General features: G+C 35.4%; 3 protein-coding genes and 1 non-coding gene across 4 annotated transcripts; 2 read left to right on the forward strand and 2 right to left on the reverse strand.

Annotated features, from left to right (window-relative positions):
- The first annotated feature begins 2,138 nt into the window (after nt 1–2,138).
- Nucleotides 2,139–2,245, forward strand: LOC141675909 (small nucleolar RNA R71). Its single transcript, XR_012556536.1, has one exon. It is a non-coding gene; the product is annotated as a small nucleolar RNA R71 (small nucleolar RNA).
- Nucleotides 2,246–6,109: 3,864 nt separating this feature from the next.
- On the reverse strand, nt 6,110–7,230 carry LOC141672287 (protein MKS1-like). Its single transcript, XM_074478858.1, has one exon. It carries the CDS (start codon nt 7,049–7,051, stop codon nt 6,407–6,409), a length of 645 nt encoding a protein of 214 aa, XP_074334959.1. The 5' UTR covers nt 7,052–7,230; the 3' UTR covers nt 6,110–6,406.
- Nucleotides 7,231–11,978: 4,748 nt separating this feature from the next.
- On the forward strand, nt 11,979–14,587 carry LOC141675312 (L-type lectin-domain containing receptor kinase S.6-like). Its single transcript, XM_074482030.1, has 2 exons — nt 11,979–12,999; nt 13,063–14,587. Exons 1-2 carry the CDS (start codon nt 12,135–12,137, stop codon nt 14,241–14,243), a joined length of 2,046 nt encoding a protein of 681 aa, XP_074338131.1. The 5' UTR covers nt 11,979–12,134; the 3' UTR covers nt 14,244–14,587.
- Nucleotides 14,588–14,756: 169 nt separating this feature from the next.
- LOC141674678 (U-box domain-containing protein 28-like) lies at nt 14,757–15,689 on the reverse strand. The gene has a single exon (XM_074481384.1). The coding sequence runs from the start codon at nt 15,687–15,689 to the stop codon at nt 14,757–14,759; it is 933 nt and encodes a 310-aa protein (XP_074337485.1).
- Nucleotides 15,690–15,829: the final 140 nt, after the last annotated feature.

Consider the following 15,829-nt stretch of genomic DNA (forward strand, 5'->3'; position numbering starts at 1 on the left):
CTGCATCTAGCCATTTTAGAATTTCTTTCTTCACCACCTCCTTCATGATGGGGTTCATTCTTTGCTGTTGTTCCACAGTTGGCTTACTACCTTCCTCTAGCAGAATTTTATGCATACAATATGAAGGACTTATCCCCTTGATGTCTGCTATGGTCCATCCTATAGCCGATTTGAATTCTCTCAAAATCCTTAAGAGCTTGTCTTCTTCACTACCTGAAAGGTCAGATGAAATAATAACAGGTAACGTAGATGAATCACCTAAAAAAGCATACCTCAAGTGCTCAGGTAATGGCTTGAGCTCCAAGGTAGGTGCTTCCTCTATTGATGGTTTGAGCTTCCCTTCAGCGTTCTTAAGGTCAGAAGTACCAAGAGATTCAAATGGTATGTCCAGCTTTCGCTTCCAGGGAGAAGCGTTCAGATATTGTAATTGCTCGTTGCTATCTTCATCATCGCTGTCAAAATCCCCCACTAAGGCCTTTTCCAATGCATCAGACATTAGCATGTGATCGAGTTCCGAATTAACCGCAGAATCAATCACATCCAATTTTAAGCACTCCTCATCTTCTGTAGGGAATTTCATTGCCTTGAATACGTTGAAGGTCACATCCTGATCTTGGACCCGCATAGTAAGTTCCCCTTTTTGCACATCTATCAAAGTACGGCCAGTAGCCAAGAAAGGCCTTCCTAAGATTATGGGAATCTTCTTATCTTCCTCAAAATCCAGAATAACAAAATCTGCTGGAAAGAAGAGCTTATCCACCTTGACGAGCACATCCTCAACTATGCCCCTTGGGTAAGTGATGGAACGGTCAGCCAATTGTAGCGACATGTATGTGGGTTTTGGATCAGGCAGATCCAGCTTTTTAAAGATCGACAACGGCATCAGATTAATGCTTGCTCCCAAATCACAAAGGCACTTGTCAAATGTCAGATTGCCAATTGTGCAAGGAATGATGAAGCTTCCTGGATCTTTCAGTTTTGGTGGTAACTTTTGCTGCAGAACAGCGCTGCATTCTTCCGTGAGAGCAACGGTTTCAAGGTCATCCAGTTTCACCTTCCTTGAAAGAATAGTCTTCATAAACTTCGCATAACTAGGCATCTGTTCAAGAGCCTCAGCGAAAGGTATATTGATGTGAAGTTTCTTGAACACCTCTAGAAACTTCCCGAACTGTCTATCCAGCTTTTGTTGCTGCAATCTCTTAGGAAAAGGTGGTGGAGGATAGAGCTGTTTCTCCCCTGTATTAGCCTCAGGAAGAGTGTGTTCAACAGTAGTCTTCCTTGGTTCCGCCACTTTCTCCTTTTGCGTAGATTCTTCATCTCTAATTTCAGCTTCTACTTCTTTTACCTTTTCAGCATCAGCTACTTTTCCAGACCTTAAGGTAATAGCCTTGACTTGCTCTTTAGCTTTCTTCCTGCCTGGTACTTCCGTGTCACTGGGAAGAGTGCCAGGTTGACGATTGAGCACTGCATTGGCTAATTGACCGATTTGATTTTCCAAGGTCTTGATAGAAACCGCCTGACTCTTGCACAACAGCTTAAGTTCCTCAAAATCAGCACTAGTAGGTGCAGCTGCACTTCCCTGTTGAGGATATGATTGCCTTGTAGCATACTGCTGTGGTTGCTGGAATCCAGGTGGGTTAAACTGTTTACTCACTCCTTGCTGATATGGTGGCTGAATAGCATTCTGATTATTCCCCCAGCTGAAATTTGGATGATTTCTGTTGTTAGGATGATAGGTCGCTGGCACAGGCTGCTGTTGTCGCTGATAATTATTCACATACTGAACAGATTCGTTGACAAAAGAACACTGATCCGTAGCATGAGAACCTGCACAAAGCTCATAAACCATAGCTATTTGATTAACTCCATACGTAGCCAGAGAATCAACCTTCATTGATAGCGCTTGGAGCTGGGCTGCAATAGCGGTGGCTGCATCAACTTCCAGAATACCTGCTACCTTGCCTGACGTCATCCTCTGAGTTGGGTTTTGATGCTCATTTGCAGCCATCGACTCTATAAGATTATACGCCTCAGTATAGCTTTTAGCCCATAAGGCGCCTCCAGCTGCTGCATCGAGCATGGGCCGAGATTGGGCCCCCAAACCATTATAGAAATCAGTGATCACCATCCAATCCGGCATTCCATGATGTGGACATTTTCTCAACATTTCCTTGTAGCGTTCCCAAGCCTCGCACATAGATTATGTAGGTTGCTGCGCAAACTGAGTAAGAGCACTCCTCATAGCAGCAGTCTTTGCCATCGGATAAAACTTCACCAGAAACTTTTGCGCAAGATCTTGCCACGTAGTGATGGACCCAGCTGGGTCAGAATGTAACCAGTCTTTAGCCTTGTCCCTCAGTGAGAATGGGAAAAGCCTCAACTTGATAGCCTCATCAGTCACGCCATTATACTTAAAAGTGCTGCAGATCTCGACAAAATTCCTTATGTGCATGTTGGGGTCTTCAGTTGCCGCTCCTCCAAAAGAAACAGAATTCTGCACCATCTGAATAGTGCCCGGCTTGATTTCAAAGGTGTTAGCTTGAATAGCCGGATGAAGGATGCTTGACTGAATGTCATCAATTTTAGGCCGAGAAAAATCCATAAGAGCTGGATCAGCTTGAACAATACGATCTCCCATATTTACTGGTTCTTTCTGCTCAGTTCCTGAATCCGAATCCTCAAAATCTAACTTCTCCGGAATATCAAGAACTTCGTCTGTCTCCTCAGCTGTATCTAAAGTCCTCTTGCGAGCACGAGAACGAGTTTGCATAAACGCTTGCTAAAGTACCTGAGACACAACCGGAAAAAAAAATAAAATTAAGTAACTACTACGTCCTAATCACTGAGTCCTAATGACCAATGATGGTAAGTACATAAACTAAACAAATACGCCGAGTCCCCGGCAGCGGCGCCAAAAACTTGTTAGGGCGAAAACACGCGCTAATATTCACGCAAGTATACGCGTTCGCAAGTAATATAGAATACTTTCTAGTTCGTTCCCTCAGAGACTCAGACTAAATTATTGTCTAATTAAACTCACTCACCAATGTATGATTACTTCTCAATGTTAAGATACTAACACTTAAAATTGTTGATTAAATATTAACTATAATTAACTACTTAATTAATCACTTAACTAACACTTCAATTTATCAATAATAAAACACTCATGAGATCACAACTTCATTATTACTTCCTTCTATAGCCATTGTTATTACCTTTAGCTTGTGACAGTGATGATATTAATCGAATAACACGAAACTGATAAAAGCCAACTTTCATTGTACTAATACCATTCTACCAAGCATCCACAATTAAGATAGAAGTTGAATAGTCATCAATTATGTTGAGTTCCCATATGTCTACAGAAATTGACAACACAACGATTTAAGCACAAGTTATTCCTTTTGATTACATAGGGCAAATAAAACTGTTAGAGTTACCCACTAATCATGCACAACGTACATGAACCTATGCTAGCATGGCAAGTTCTAAATCTCAAGATCCACCGTCGCTTCACAAGAGATTAACACCCTATCTTATATGTTCGCGACGCACATAAGACGAATACGCACAACCAATACTAGATATCATGCAATCATCACACACTAAAGTATTAAACAATTAACTAAAGAATTCCATAATAAATCCGTTGCAACCCCATGATCACGATTAGCCCATAATAGCACTTATCGTCATCATGGGTTCATATGAAATCATGATAAACAAACACAAGAAAATAATAACTAAGCTAATTATATTAAAACAGAGTACGTCACAAGAGTAAATAAGTTCAAAGCAAGAAAACTAGCATCCAACGTTACAACGAAACAAAAATCACAAGAATATATGCTTCCTCTTCGTTGCGGTGTGCTAAATCGGTCTTCTTCCTTATCTCCTTCGATCCTTGCGTAAAAACACAATCTTCTTTAATCCACACTTGTGAAAAACGTCTCAAATCTACTTATATAATAGTCCCATAAAACTCAGATTACATAGAAGTGGAAACCAAACAGAAATAGAAGTCCTAAAATAATTTATCATTTTTCCCGACCCTGAGCGGCCGCTCAGCATAGCTGAGCGGGCGCTCAGACCTCTTCTGGAAAAATTCTGATTTCGCTCCGTTTCTTCGCCGTAATCTGCCCGTTTCTTTCCTCTCGCAATGGTGAACACATGCCAAGGCTTATTCTTGATGATTCCTCCCCCGAAATGCAACTAAAACCCTGAAATGCATAAACACTAGAAAAACGCATCAAATACACAAAATACTTGATTTCAAGACACCAATTTAAGCCATTTTAAGACGCTCTAAGTGGTATAAAATGCCACTTATCAACTTTTATCATGTATTATAAGATTAAAAAGAGATAATTTTAATATCCCAGGAATCAATAGTTACGCTTTTATATTTAAGACTCTAGCTCTCTTATAGAGTCTATAGGTAAATTTGTCCATACTTTATGGTCACTAATCCAAGAAATAGTTATGTTTTAATGTGTGTGATATAAATAAGAAAAACCTTAAGTGAAGTGCAAAATTTTTTTTAGTCTGAACCCTGCAAGGGATTTTTAGAGTGAATGAGAGGCTGCTAATTTGAATGTGATCAAACCCTGCATTTGTGTCCGTAGTTCACACACGTGAAAAAAGCAAAAAAAAAAAAAAAAATCAATTCGAAATCCCATAATTTACACCCTCCTCTTAAGTTTTCCGGTGATCCCCTGGAAAATGAGATGGTCAATAAGTATAGCTGCTCATCGTTTGTGTTGTTTTAAAACAAAAAAAATACTCCTATATATATATTAATGCTCCTGTTTAATTGTTGACAAACTAACTTTAAAATCAAAAATTATTTTTATTCATATCCTGACAAAGCTCTTTACACTTTATTCATGTCCGAACTCTGAGCCGATTAATCACTTAATCGGCCGATTTTTAAGGACACTGCTTTTTATTAATTGATTTTCAATTTTACCTCCCTAGAAAATCAAATTATTTTTAGCTTTATTATAATTATTACTAAAATAACTGTTTGTTAAGTTGTGTATTTAATCACATTTTAAGCGATGGAATTTGCACAAAAAAACCTGTGCCATAAAAGAAATATCAGACCAGTGAACATTTCATAAGTGAAATCACTGACCTCTCGCTTTGGGTAGTTTTGAAATCGGAGAAGTGGGTCTAAGGCCAATGCGTTTGTAAAGTGTAGTTTGACTAATTTGTATGGTAAGACTGGTGAAAAGGTAATGCACGTTAAATGCTTGATGAAATGCCTGATCCAGAGTGATCGTTTGAATATTTATTTGTTGTGATAGCGCTGAAAGAATTCCTTACTGGTGTGTCTAGGTGCTAATGGTTTCGGGGCAATTCAGCCACTTCATGCTAATTGTTTGGGATATGTAGTGTCGTTTTCGTCAGCAACAACATTCTGAGATAAGATCAGAGACCAAATTTTCTGTCATTTTAATCACAAGCTAGGAAAATGGGAGTTCTTAGTTTCTTTGCCAATCTACTCCAACACTGCAGTTTCGCAATTATGGGAGAACTTTTAACCAAGAGGGTCCAAGAGAAAATGCTTCAAATGTGCTAACCTTCGAAATTGGATGGTTTGATCAAGACGAGTAGTCGAGTACACAACTTTAAACCCTAACGTTTCTGGTTATTTTCTTGGAAGTTATATATGTACTCTCTTTCTTGGCCCCAAGCTAATTCATACTATCTGAACAATCTACGGCTCGACACTTTCAAGAATATCAACAGGTATTACTTGTTTACATATAGGAGCTGAAATATATGAAGCCATTTTTTTACATTCAACCTTGCAGAGTTACATTTACTATAGAGATTTTGATATGTGATCTGACTTGAATAACGCGTCAGCATTTTAGAAATGGCAATTTGCCGGTTTATCTTAGCACAACTTTATAGATAGAGATATGTGAATCAACCTTAAGTAAAAAGATTCCTCAAGTAGTCTGCTTTGTAAGAGAATAAGATTACCACATTTGCACACTTATATAATATCTGTTTTACTTTTAGAAATAGTATATACCAATACAGCCACATAGTTTCCCGTCTAACCGCATCAAATTTGGAACGTTAATATAATACGGAACAAAACACCACTGTTTTCCAGGGTTGGATACCTAAGATAAAGCAATCCCATCTTCCTACAACAATAGTTACTATGAACTATCTATGAAATAAAGATTAATCAACCGAAGAGTCAGAATGTGCCATTATTAGGGTCCAGTCAGGCACTTATCAGCTGATATCTTTCGGGAAAAAAAATAAAGTATACATCGATGAGTTTCTGCGAATAGCTAGGGAGTACTTGCAGAAATTAAAATGCGCAGGCATGTGTCTCATTGTCTCTAAACAATAAATCCAAGGACCCTATCTATTGACACTAAATGTCGTAGAAATTTATGAAAAAATCTTGAGAATCAGGGGAGTAAGCCATAATTTTAGGGGAAAATGAATTGTTTGAATGAGTAGGCACAGGACTTCTATCATATCTATCCATATGGTTCTTGCCACCAAGAGGATTAGTCTCTGATGACGGTTCAAAAATGTCTTGTGGAATAGGTGGAAGAGAGCTCGGAGGAGGTGACAAAATCCCCGGAAACAGACCATTGATTTCATCTATACCTTCTCCTATATCAGCTTCACCCATTGCTTTATAATCTTTCTTCCCTTTGTTTGACTTATCAACATATTCAGTAACCGCAAAACGAGCAGCAGGAGAAATCACACCATTATTGTTGTCGAAAACAGCAGAAGATGATTGACCAACTCCTCCTTCACGGCCAGTGAGTCTTTGAACCAACTGCATGAACTCATTTGGTTCTACACGATACACTTTTGGTGAAAGAGTATAAATAATAACCGGTGGAGGGTACTGACGATGAGATTGAGACACTTGTTGTTGGGAAATATTAACAGGTGGTTTTCGGATCATGTGCGAGTCTTTTCGTACTTGGAGGGGCGTTGGTCGCAGTCCTTGCATCTCTTTCCTAGGAGACTTGCCAGAAGAGTTGTAAGAGCTGTTCATTTTTTGTTGATTACAGATGGTAGTGTTGCTATTGAGTTGTGTTTTATAAAAGAGAAACAGAGATTATAATTTGTATGCATGAAATGATCTAAAACAGAACAAGTAGAGTGTGTATGTACTAGGTAGAATTGTTGATATATATTGAAGGTGAATACTCGTTAATTTGGCTGCTGGAGGCTGGGTCTTTTGGCTGTTTCTTTGCTTTACTGAGTCTTTGAACTTGTCAACTTCACTTCTACGCGGTCCCTCCTGGTCCCAGGACATGGATCCCCTCCAGTTAACTATGTTTCCAGACTAAAAATTACAGTAATTTAAAGACTTGTATATTTATTTTCCTATCTCTAAACGTTAAAAAAAATTAAAAATTTTGTTTGGATAATTATTCAGTCCTTGTGACTTAGATGTCATGTATCTGAAATTCGAAAACACATTTGCAAATATGTCTGAATATACTCTCTCCCCCTCATTTTTTTACCGTTTTTTTTCTTTCAATCGCATTTAAATACTATTATAAAGTAAGCAATTTCATATTTTATTTTTAAAATTTCTTTGTATAAAAATTTGAATATTATATTATTATTTAAAAGAAAGCAATTTTTTTTAAAAAAAATTAGGCAACTAGATTTTATAATTTTATAAGAGTCTCAAAAAGCGTGTGTCGAGTCCCGTCTCCCCATGTTAATAATTGGGTGAGACGCAGGGATTAATATATTTTTTAAACGAAGTGAATTGTGTGGAAATATATCGAAATTACTAACTATAAGTACTACTTGTCAATACTATTAGTGATGAAAAATGTATTTAGAAGATCCTGACTAAGCCTATAATAATTATTGAAATTAATAGTCAATACTAGTTTATGAAAAATATATCATTCAACACAAGTCAATTACTAAATATCGAAATTACTACATTGTCAATATAATCAAAAGTTCTAGTACATTGTATTAGTTCTGACTTTGTATGAAGCTAAAAGTAACCGGTCAAAATAGTTAGTTTTACTGTTTGACCGATATAAATTAATACGTCGTGATTAGACAGAATACTGATAACCAGAGTGTTTGATATTAAAGCGCCAGACAAAATCAAAGTAATTAATTAACAAAACCGCAGTAAATTATAGATACGTAACTGGCAAATCTTTCTTTAGAAACATTAAAAATCATATTAAATTTCAGTAATACATTAGTCCTTCTTGGTAGGGTAGGAATGAAGATTTGTCATTTTCACAATAATTTTTCTTGATTTTTGATTACAAAATATTAAATATTTGGAAAGACGTGTGTGCATGTGCATGGAACTTTCTATGATCATATTTTTTTTTGAGCGTCACGATATTTATGTATGTAATTTGTTATTCAGCGTGATTAATACTTCTGAATATAAATCAAGGTACATAAATTTTTTAAGAAAGTTTATTTTAATTTTGTGTACCTAAATTTAAAATAAAATTTTACCACTTCATGTCATAGTTTTGTACAATGATAGTTAATTACGTAAGTGGCCATCATTTGTATTAATATAATAAATGAAATATTGAAATGTTGTTGCTACGATCCTTTATTTAATTATTTTAATTGTTCTTATTTAATTTCTAAATTTTATTCCAATTCTAGTTCTAATTTGAAGTCAAAATTTGATATTTTATTTTAATTTAAATTAATAATAATATTTGAAAAAACAACCGTCCGATAAAAACATGATTTGCCATTTTAGTATGTTCTCAATTTAGCATTATATTTTAACCGGGCCCATTATATTTTTAACAAATTCTTTGTGATAGTTGAATGATAAAGAAAACCAATCAAATTTAGAAAAAATGCTTAAAATGCACCACTTTTCAGTTTCACGTGCCCAAAATACCCAACGGCGGAAAAACTGCCCAAAATACCCACCGGCGGAAAACTGCCCAAAATAACCACCGAATACGCATGTTACAGATTCGTATTCTATTTTTTTAAAAAAAATACAAAAAGTACGCATGTAAGACATGCATATTCTATGATTCTTTGTATTTTTTTAAAAAAAAATAGAATACGCATGATTCTATTGCTTATACAGTGGGTATTTTGGGCGATTTTCCCGCCGGTGAGTATTTTGGGCAGATCTTCCCAAATGGTGGATATTTTGATTTTTCACCCTTGAATTTTTTCGTAATCTTTCCCTGCATAACATTCCCAATGCGATACGAGAAAGGTTTATATTTATAAATAAACATTAATTATTATAAAAATATAATTGTCCTATATAATGCTAAATTTAGAATTTAATTAATGAAGAACGGTAGATATACTCTTTATAAATTTCACCTACAACATATTAAAATTATCATTTACAATTTAAAAAGTTAAAAATAATCGTGCATTGCACAAGAACAGTCATTTATTGAATCAGATATAAAAGAGAAAATAAAATATCATTAAAATAATTTTAAAAAATATAACATATAAAATAATATAAGGCATAAACATGTATCCGGGATACGTAAAATTTAAAAAAATTAAAAAAACTCAATACTATTAAAATTGTAATATATATTTTATTCTATAAGTAAAGTAGGGTCTATCCAAGATATTTAAAATTTTAATTGGCCGGGAAGTTTTTTTTTTGCTAATTAATCGGCCGGGAATTTGGTTGAAACTTAAATAAGATTATGTACCTATTTAATTTTAAACCTTTTAAATAACTAATTACTAAAAAAAATTATTTTAATTAAAGTAAACTACATATCTAATACCAATTGGACGGGTTTAAGTATAGTTCATTTATAACTTATAGATAATTATGTTAACGGGTAAAAAATATATTACTCGAACATAACTTAAATAAAAAGAATTTAAATTATAAAACTACAAAATTTGCAGATTATATATGCATGTACTTATCTAAAATAAAGTATTTAAAAAAACATGTTATCAAGTGGGTTGTGTTGGCTACGTAACAGCATGAGATGAGCGAGAGGCGTAAACTAGTGAATTGACTAGAACATTGGAGCGGAGAGGGTCAAGCTCATTTCTCGCGTTTTAGTTAGTAGAGCCCAGCCCTTCGCTTAAAACCGGACTAGGTCTTGTGAGGCTTTATACTTCCTAGATACTACTCGGATGAACCAGTCAAAATTGTCCACTTCTTTATCAAATTTTGGCACTTCTCTCTCATTACTCATTTTGATCTTTGTTTTGAGTGTTTGCTTGTAATCACCAGTGCAGTGTTCTTGGAAGCCTCACTCACGGTGAATATATTTTCTTTTTGGGTAAATAAATACATAAGTTGGATATTTGCGGATAAAGGGTTTATTTTATATTGTGATTTAATTTTCGTATATCTTCAAATATTTTATTTAACTGAGACTATTTTTTAAAATTTAATAAGAGTAAACAGTGTTGTAAAAATTGGGAATTAGACTTAATCGACTGAAATCCAAATTTAGGATTAATCATAAATTGAGGATTAATCATAGTAAAGATCAGTTGTATTTTAATGTCCAAAAGTTATTTATTATATAATTATGATTATTTTATGTATTTATTAACAAACATATATTTATTGTATCTTACATTATTAAAGATAAATGAATATAGTAATTTAATTTTAAAAAATTATTATATATATACTCCAATCAAAGAAAAAATTATATAGGTTAATCGGATTTTAAAAATCGAACCGGTCATGCACCTTATAAACGATTAATCGATTAAATCGGGAATTTTTAAAATACTGAGTGTAAAAGAGATCTTATCCACAATCTTGGTCGTCGCGTTATAGTATTTATATTATGCGTACTTTATTAAGAAGTGAAAATAAAAACTTTGTTTATCGCACGAATTTTAAGTTTTTTAGGCGAGTTATAAGTTAGTAAATCCAAAAATGGATAATATCTGGATTATATTATAAAAAACTGATTTTTTTGTGATAACTGACAGAAAATTAATTTCTTTTTGTCAACCTTTTAAGCAAATGAGCTAAGTAACAAGAATTTAATAAACAAACTCCTAGTTTTAAAATGCAACTTGTTAATATTTTTTAGGTCCTACCATATTTGTCATTATTACAATAAAAAATAATGTTGTACTCTTTAACTGATGTTAAAATATATTAATAATTATAACGAACATATTTAAAGTCATTTCATATCTATTTGTTAAAGATTTCAACTATAATCTTGTTGAATTAAACTCATTATAACTTGCCCCAAATAAGTAATCTTATTTTAAAATCAATACTCCCATTAAATAGTTAAAATTAGTCAAAATTAACGAATTTCAGGTACAAAATTATAAATCTTTAAAATAAAATAATTTTAAAATAAAATAAGAATTCGATTCTTTTAATTTGATCAGTTCGGTTTAGTTACATTTAGGGGTGTTTGGATGATGTTTAATAAGTCCGGTTAATGGTAATCGGAACTTCAATAACATATTATAATATTTGAATTAACAATTAAATAGTTGGGAATGAAAACCTTATTTTCATTAGATAATTAAATTATACCCTCTTTACCCTTTATAATTTCATACTCATTTTCATTAACTCCATTCATATACCCCTTATTCTTGTTATCGGATCTAAACTCATGCTTAGTTTCTCCTATTTTGATTCTGGGCTCTTTCTGTTCTAATTTGGGTGTGACCCGTTGCCCCTAACCTTACTGTTCTACCCGGTTGAGCGGAATCTTACCAGAAGAGTTTAGTTATCCTTTTTTCTGTTTTTGACTTTTTGTCGAGATTTCTTAAATTGATTTTTCTACCATGCCGTCATCAATTCACAATAATTACATAAATTTATAAATTTGGGTAATTTTAATTGATGATATTTAGCACTATTAAAAAAACATCGATAAAAAATAAATTGTTATTATGTGCATATACACGTAGTACAAAATTAGTTCTTAAATTTGCTAGTATCTATATTCAGTTCATTAAAGCGATCACTGATCAATAAACCAACCAACAAACACCCAATCATTCTTCAAGTAAAACACACATGCATACACACAATATTTACACACTCTGCAACAACTCCTCCTGCAAAATCTCTGTTTTTTTACATAAACCCCACTAGTCTAAACCCTGATTCTTGATTCACAATGCCTTCAAACTCAACAAAACTCTTTTGGGCTCTTCTCATCTTCTTCATTTGCACCACTCTTTTCACTTGTTTGTCCTCTTCAACTTCTTTTAATAACAAAGATTTCATCTTTCTTGGTGATGCATATTTCAAGAACACCTCCATTATTCTCACTCAACAAGCATCTGCATGTTCTTCTTCAACGTCTACTTCTTATTCTTCTGGTGTTGGCAGAGCTTTTTACAAGTACCCAATAAGGTTTCTTGATTTTTCGATAAATAATGTTGCTTCTTTTTCTTGTAAATTTTCATTTAGAATTGACCCTTCTGCTCCTCATTGTGCTTTTGGTGATGGGCTTGCATTCTTGATCACTTCTAATCCTGGTTCTGTAAGTCTTTCTGATGGTTTTATGGGAATGCCTGTATCTAATGCTCAAGATTCTTTTCTTGCTGTTGAGTTTGATACTAGTTTTAATGCTAATCTTGGTGATATTAATGGGAATCATGTTAGTGTTGATTTGAATTCTGTTCTTTCCGTTGCTTCTGTTGATTCTTTGTCTAGAGGGATTGATTTTAAGAGTGGGAGGAAAATGAGTGTTTGGATTGAGTATAGTCATTCGGAGAAAATGATTCGTGTTTGGGTTGGTTATTTTGGATTTTTGAGGCCTTTAAGTCCTTTACTTGTTAGTAACATTGATATTTCCAAGAGTTTTAAGGAATTTATGCATGTTGGATTTTCTGCTTCTAATGGTAGAGGTTCTGCAGTTCATGTTGTTGATGAGTGGCAGTTTCGAACTTCAGGGTTTGTGTCTTCGTCAGTTGTGGTTGATAGATTTACAGATGACTTGGAGGAGTGTTTGATATGTCTTTCTGGGGATTCTAGTAGTGCTAGTACAGATGTTGGTGACTCTGATCATCATCGTCAGAAACGTAAAAGGGTACTACAAGTGGCCCTTGCTTTGGGTGGCTTTGTGGTCTCTGTCATGTGTGTGATTGCATTTCTTCGTTTGTACTTTGTGTGTATGAGAAATAGGAAGAGAGATGTTGCTCTAAAAAGCAGTGAAGGTCAAGTAAGTAGGTTTCAGAGGTTTCAGAGGCTTCAGGCCAATAAAATACCAAAAAGGTTGTCACTGACTGAAATTAGATCAGCTACAAAAGGATTTAACAGGAAGAGAATCATCGGTGCAGGAGCATCAGCAGTCGTTTATGAGGGATTACTCCCTTCTCTTGGTAGTGTGGCAGTAAAGAGGTTCAGCGAGGTAAAAAGAACTAGCGCTCTGTATAATCGGTTTACTAACGAGTTTGGGACAATGGTGGGGTGTAGAAGGCATAAGAACTTGGTTCAGCTCTTAGGATGGTGCTGTGAGAGGAATGAACTTGTGCTAGTTTATGAGTACATGCCTAATGGGAGCCTTAACAGGATTTTACACTCACGCACTCGAGCCACAAAACTCCTCACTTGGGAGCGCAGGGTGCATATAGTTCTTGGCATTTCTTCTGCTCTAGCATATCTACACGAGGAGTGTGAGAAACAGATAATTCATAGAGATTTGAAGACTTCCAATATTATGCTTGATGATGATTTCAGTCCCAAGCTTGGAGATTTCGGCTTAGCAGAAGTCTATGAGCATAGTCCCAAGGCAAGAGATGTGACTCTTCCAGCTGGAACTATGGGATATCTTGCTCCCGAGTATGTGTACTCTGGTATTCCGTCTGTTAATACAGACGTGTACAGCTTTGGCGTGGTTGCTCTGGAAATAGCAACGGGGAGGAGGCCTGTAAATGATGATGGGACTGTGTTGACTGATTGGATGTGGGATGTGTGGGAAAAAAGGAATTTAATGGCTGCTGCTGATCCTACACTGATGGGGAACTTTAATAGGGTGGAGATGGAAAGAATCTTCTTGGTTGGGCTGTCTTGTGTGCATCCTAATCAAGAGAGGCGGCCTTCAATGATAGAAGTAGCACGGATGCTTAAAGGGGAGGCACCATTGCGTAAACTGCCTGCTTCTAAGCCAACTGTGAGGATCCGGGCATTGAGTGAGAATTCTGAAGATATGAGACAACCTAATGAAGGGTTGGATGGCACACCATGGTCAACCCCCGGGACTCATCTAAGTAAGAACTAGTTAGAGAAAGATTTACTGATTCAAATTGTACATGTGCACTCAAAACAATTGTATTAAGCTGCTGAACATGCTTGTTCATTCTCCCCTCTTGGTACTGTAGATAATCAATTGTGCATTTTATACTTTAAGGGTAGTGTGCTCTACTAGCTTTGATTAAATGTACTACATTTTCCAATGCTTAATGTCACAAGCTGTATCTTGAACAGACTATGTTTGAATTCTGAATTGTGACCTTTGTAGATTACTTTCAGTGCACTGCTTTCAGATATGATTTGATTTTAGTTACCAGCAGATATCCAAATGATAGATAATGTTTATGTTAATTCTGGACCTTACTTGTTAGCCGGAAGTACTGTTTTGTCTGATATAGCTTATTAACAGTGCATCAAAGAGAATCTTTGTAAATGACAAATCTTGTATGGGGATTATATTACTATGAACAATTTAGATACAGCAAGAATAGCTAATGAGAGGTATCATGACAACAAATTAAGGACGAATCAGCTAGAGTTATCAACGCACGCGAGTTGTCCTGGTCTCGTAACTGGTTAGCCAGGACTTTGAGTTAACCTGAAACACCTTCACCAGATCCCCACACATTTGCCTCACACTCCCCGAGCACTTGCTCTGCATCACCAACACCACCTTCCTCATTCCATTACTCTTCGAAACTGCCTCCTTAGCCATCCTGTCACCAGATAGATAACACAAGCTCCACAAGACTCCAATGCCATGCTCCGTGGCTGTTACTGATACATTCATTAGCCTCGTTACTATTGCCTTTAAGCATCTCTCATCTATGCATATCGCTGTTCGTCCTTCTGGACATCTAGACACCATTTCTAAAACTTTCATCACTTTCTCGATAACCTGAACTTCTGTTCCCGGATCAGAGAGAATTTTCCCTCCTGTACGAACAATTCCGAGATGGACGAGCTTAGTTTTCACGTTTCTTGATTGTGAAACAGCGATCAACGACGATAAACCAACAGCACGAGCTGTTTGGTTAGTTTTTGAACTCACTAACTTGTACAATCCTGTTAATAACGCCTGGTTTTCAAACATTGTTGTTTGAGAATTCATCGTAGATGCAATTGACTCCAGAAGTTTTGCTGAATTAATCTTCGAGTTCAAATTACCTTTTTCGAGCAACAAAATAAACAGAGACAAACAATCTTTGTTATTTCTGAAGATCAAATCATGTAACTGTTTTTTGACTCTACCATCTTCTGATATCAACAAATTTAAAACCTCCATTATGAATCCGATAAGTTCAACATCAGAAGCATTGCTCAAAATCTCAACAAATGCTGGAACAAATCCTTTATAAGTTGCTAGAAACTCGCGGTTTTCAGCTGACAGCTTTGCAAACTCATATACTTTTGACAGCGAAATCGTGCAACATTCTGAACTATTATCGACAATGTTATCAATATAATCGCGCATTGTGTTGCCACAACAGTTGCAAGTGACTCCAGAACTGAGGATCATCGGAGATTTTATCGTTGCTTGGGATGGTGCAGGACACGAGAGGAAACCAGGGGTGGTGACTTGTAGCTCCTCATTAGGCTTCGCCAGTTTTATAC

Source organism: Apium graveolens, chromosome 7 (assembly GCF_009905375.1).
Source record: "Apium graveolens cultivar Ventura chromosome 7, ASM990537v1, whole genome shotgun sequence".
NCBI classification, from domain to species: domain Eukaryota; kingdom Viridiplantae; phylum Streptophyta; class Magnoliopsida; order Apiales; family Apiaceae; genus Apium; species Apium graveolens.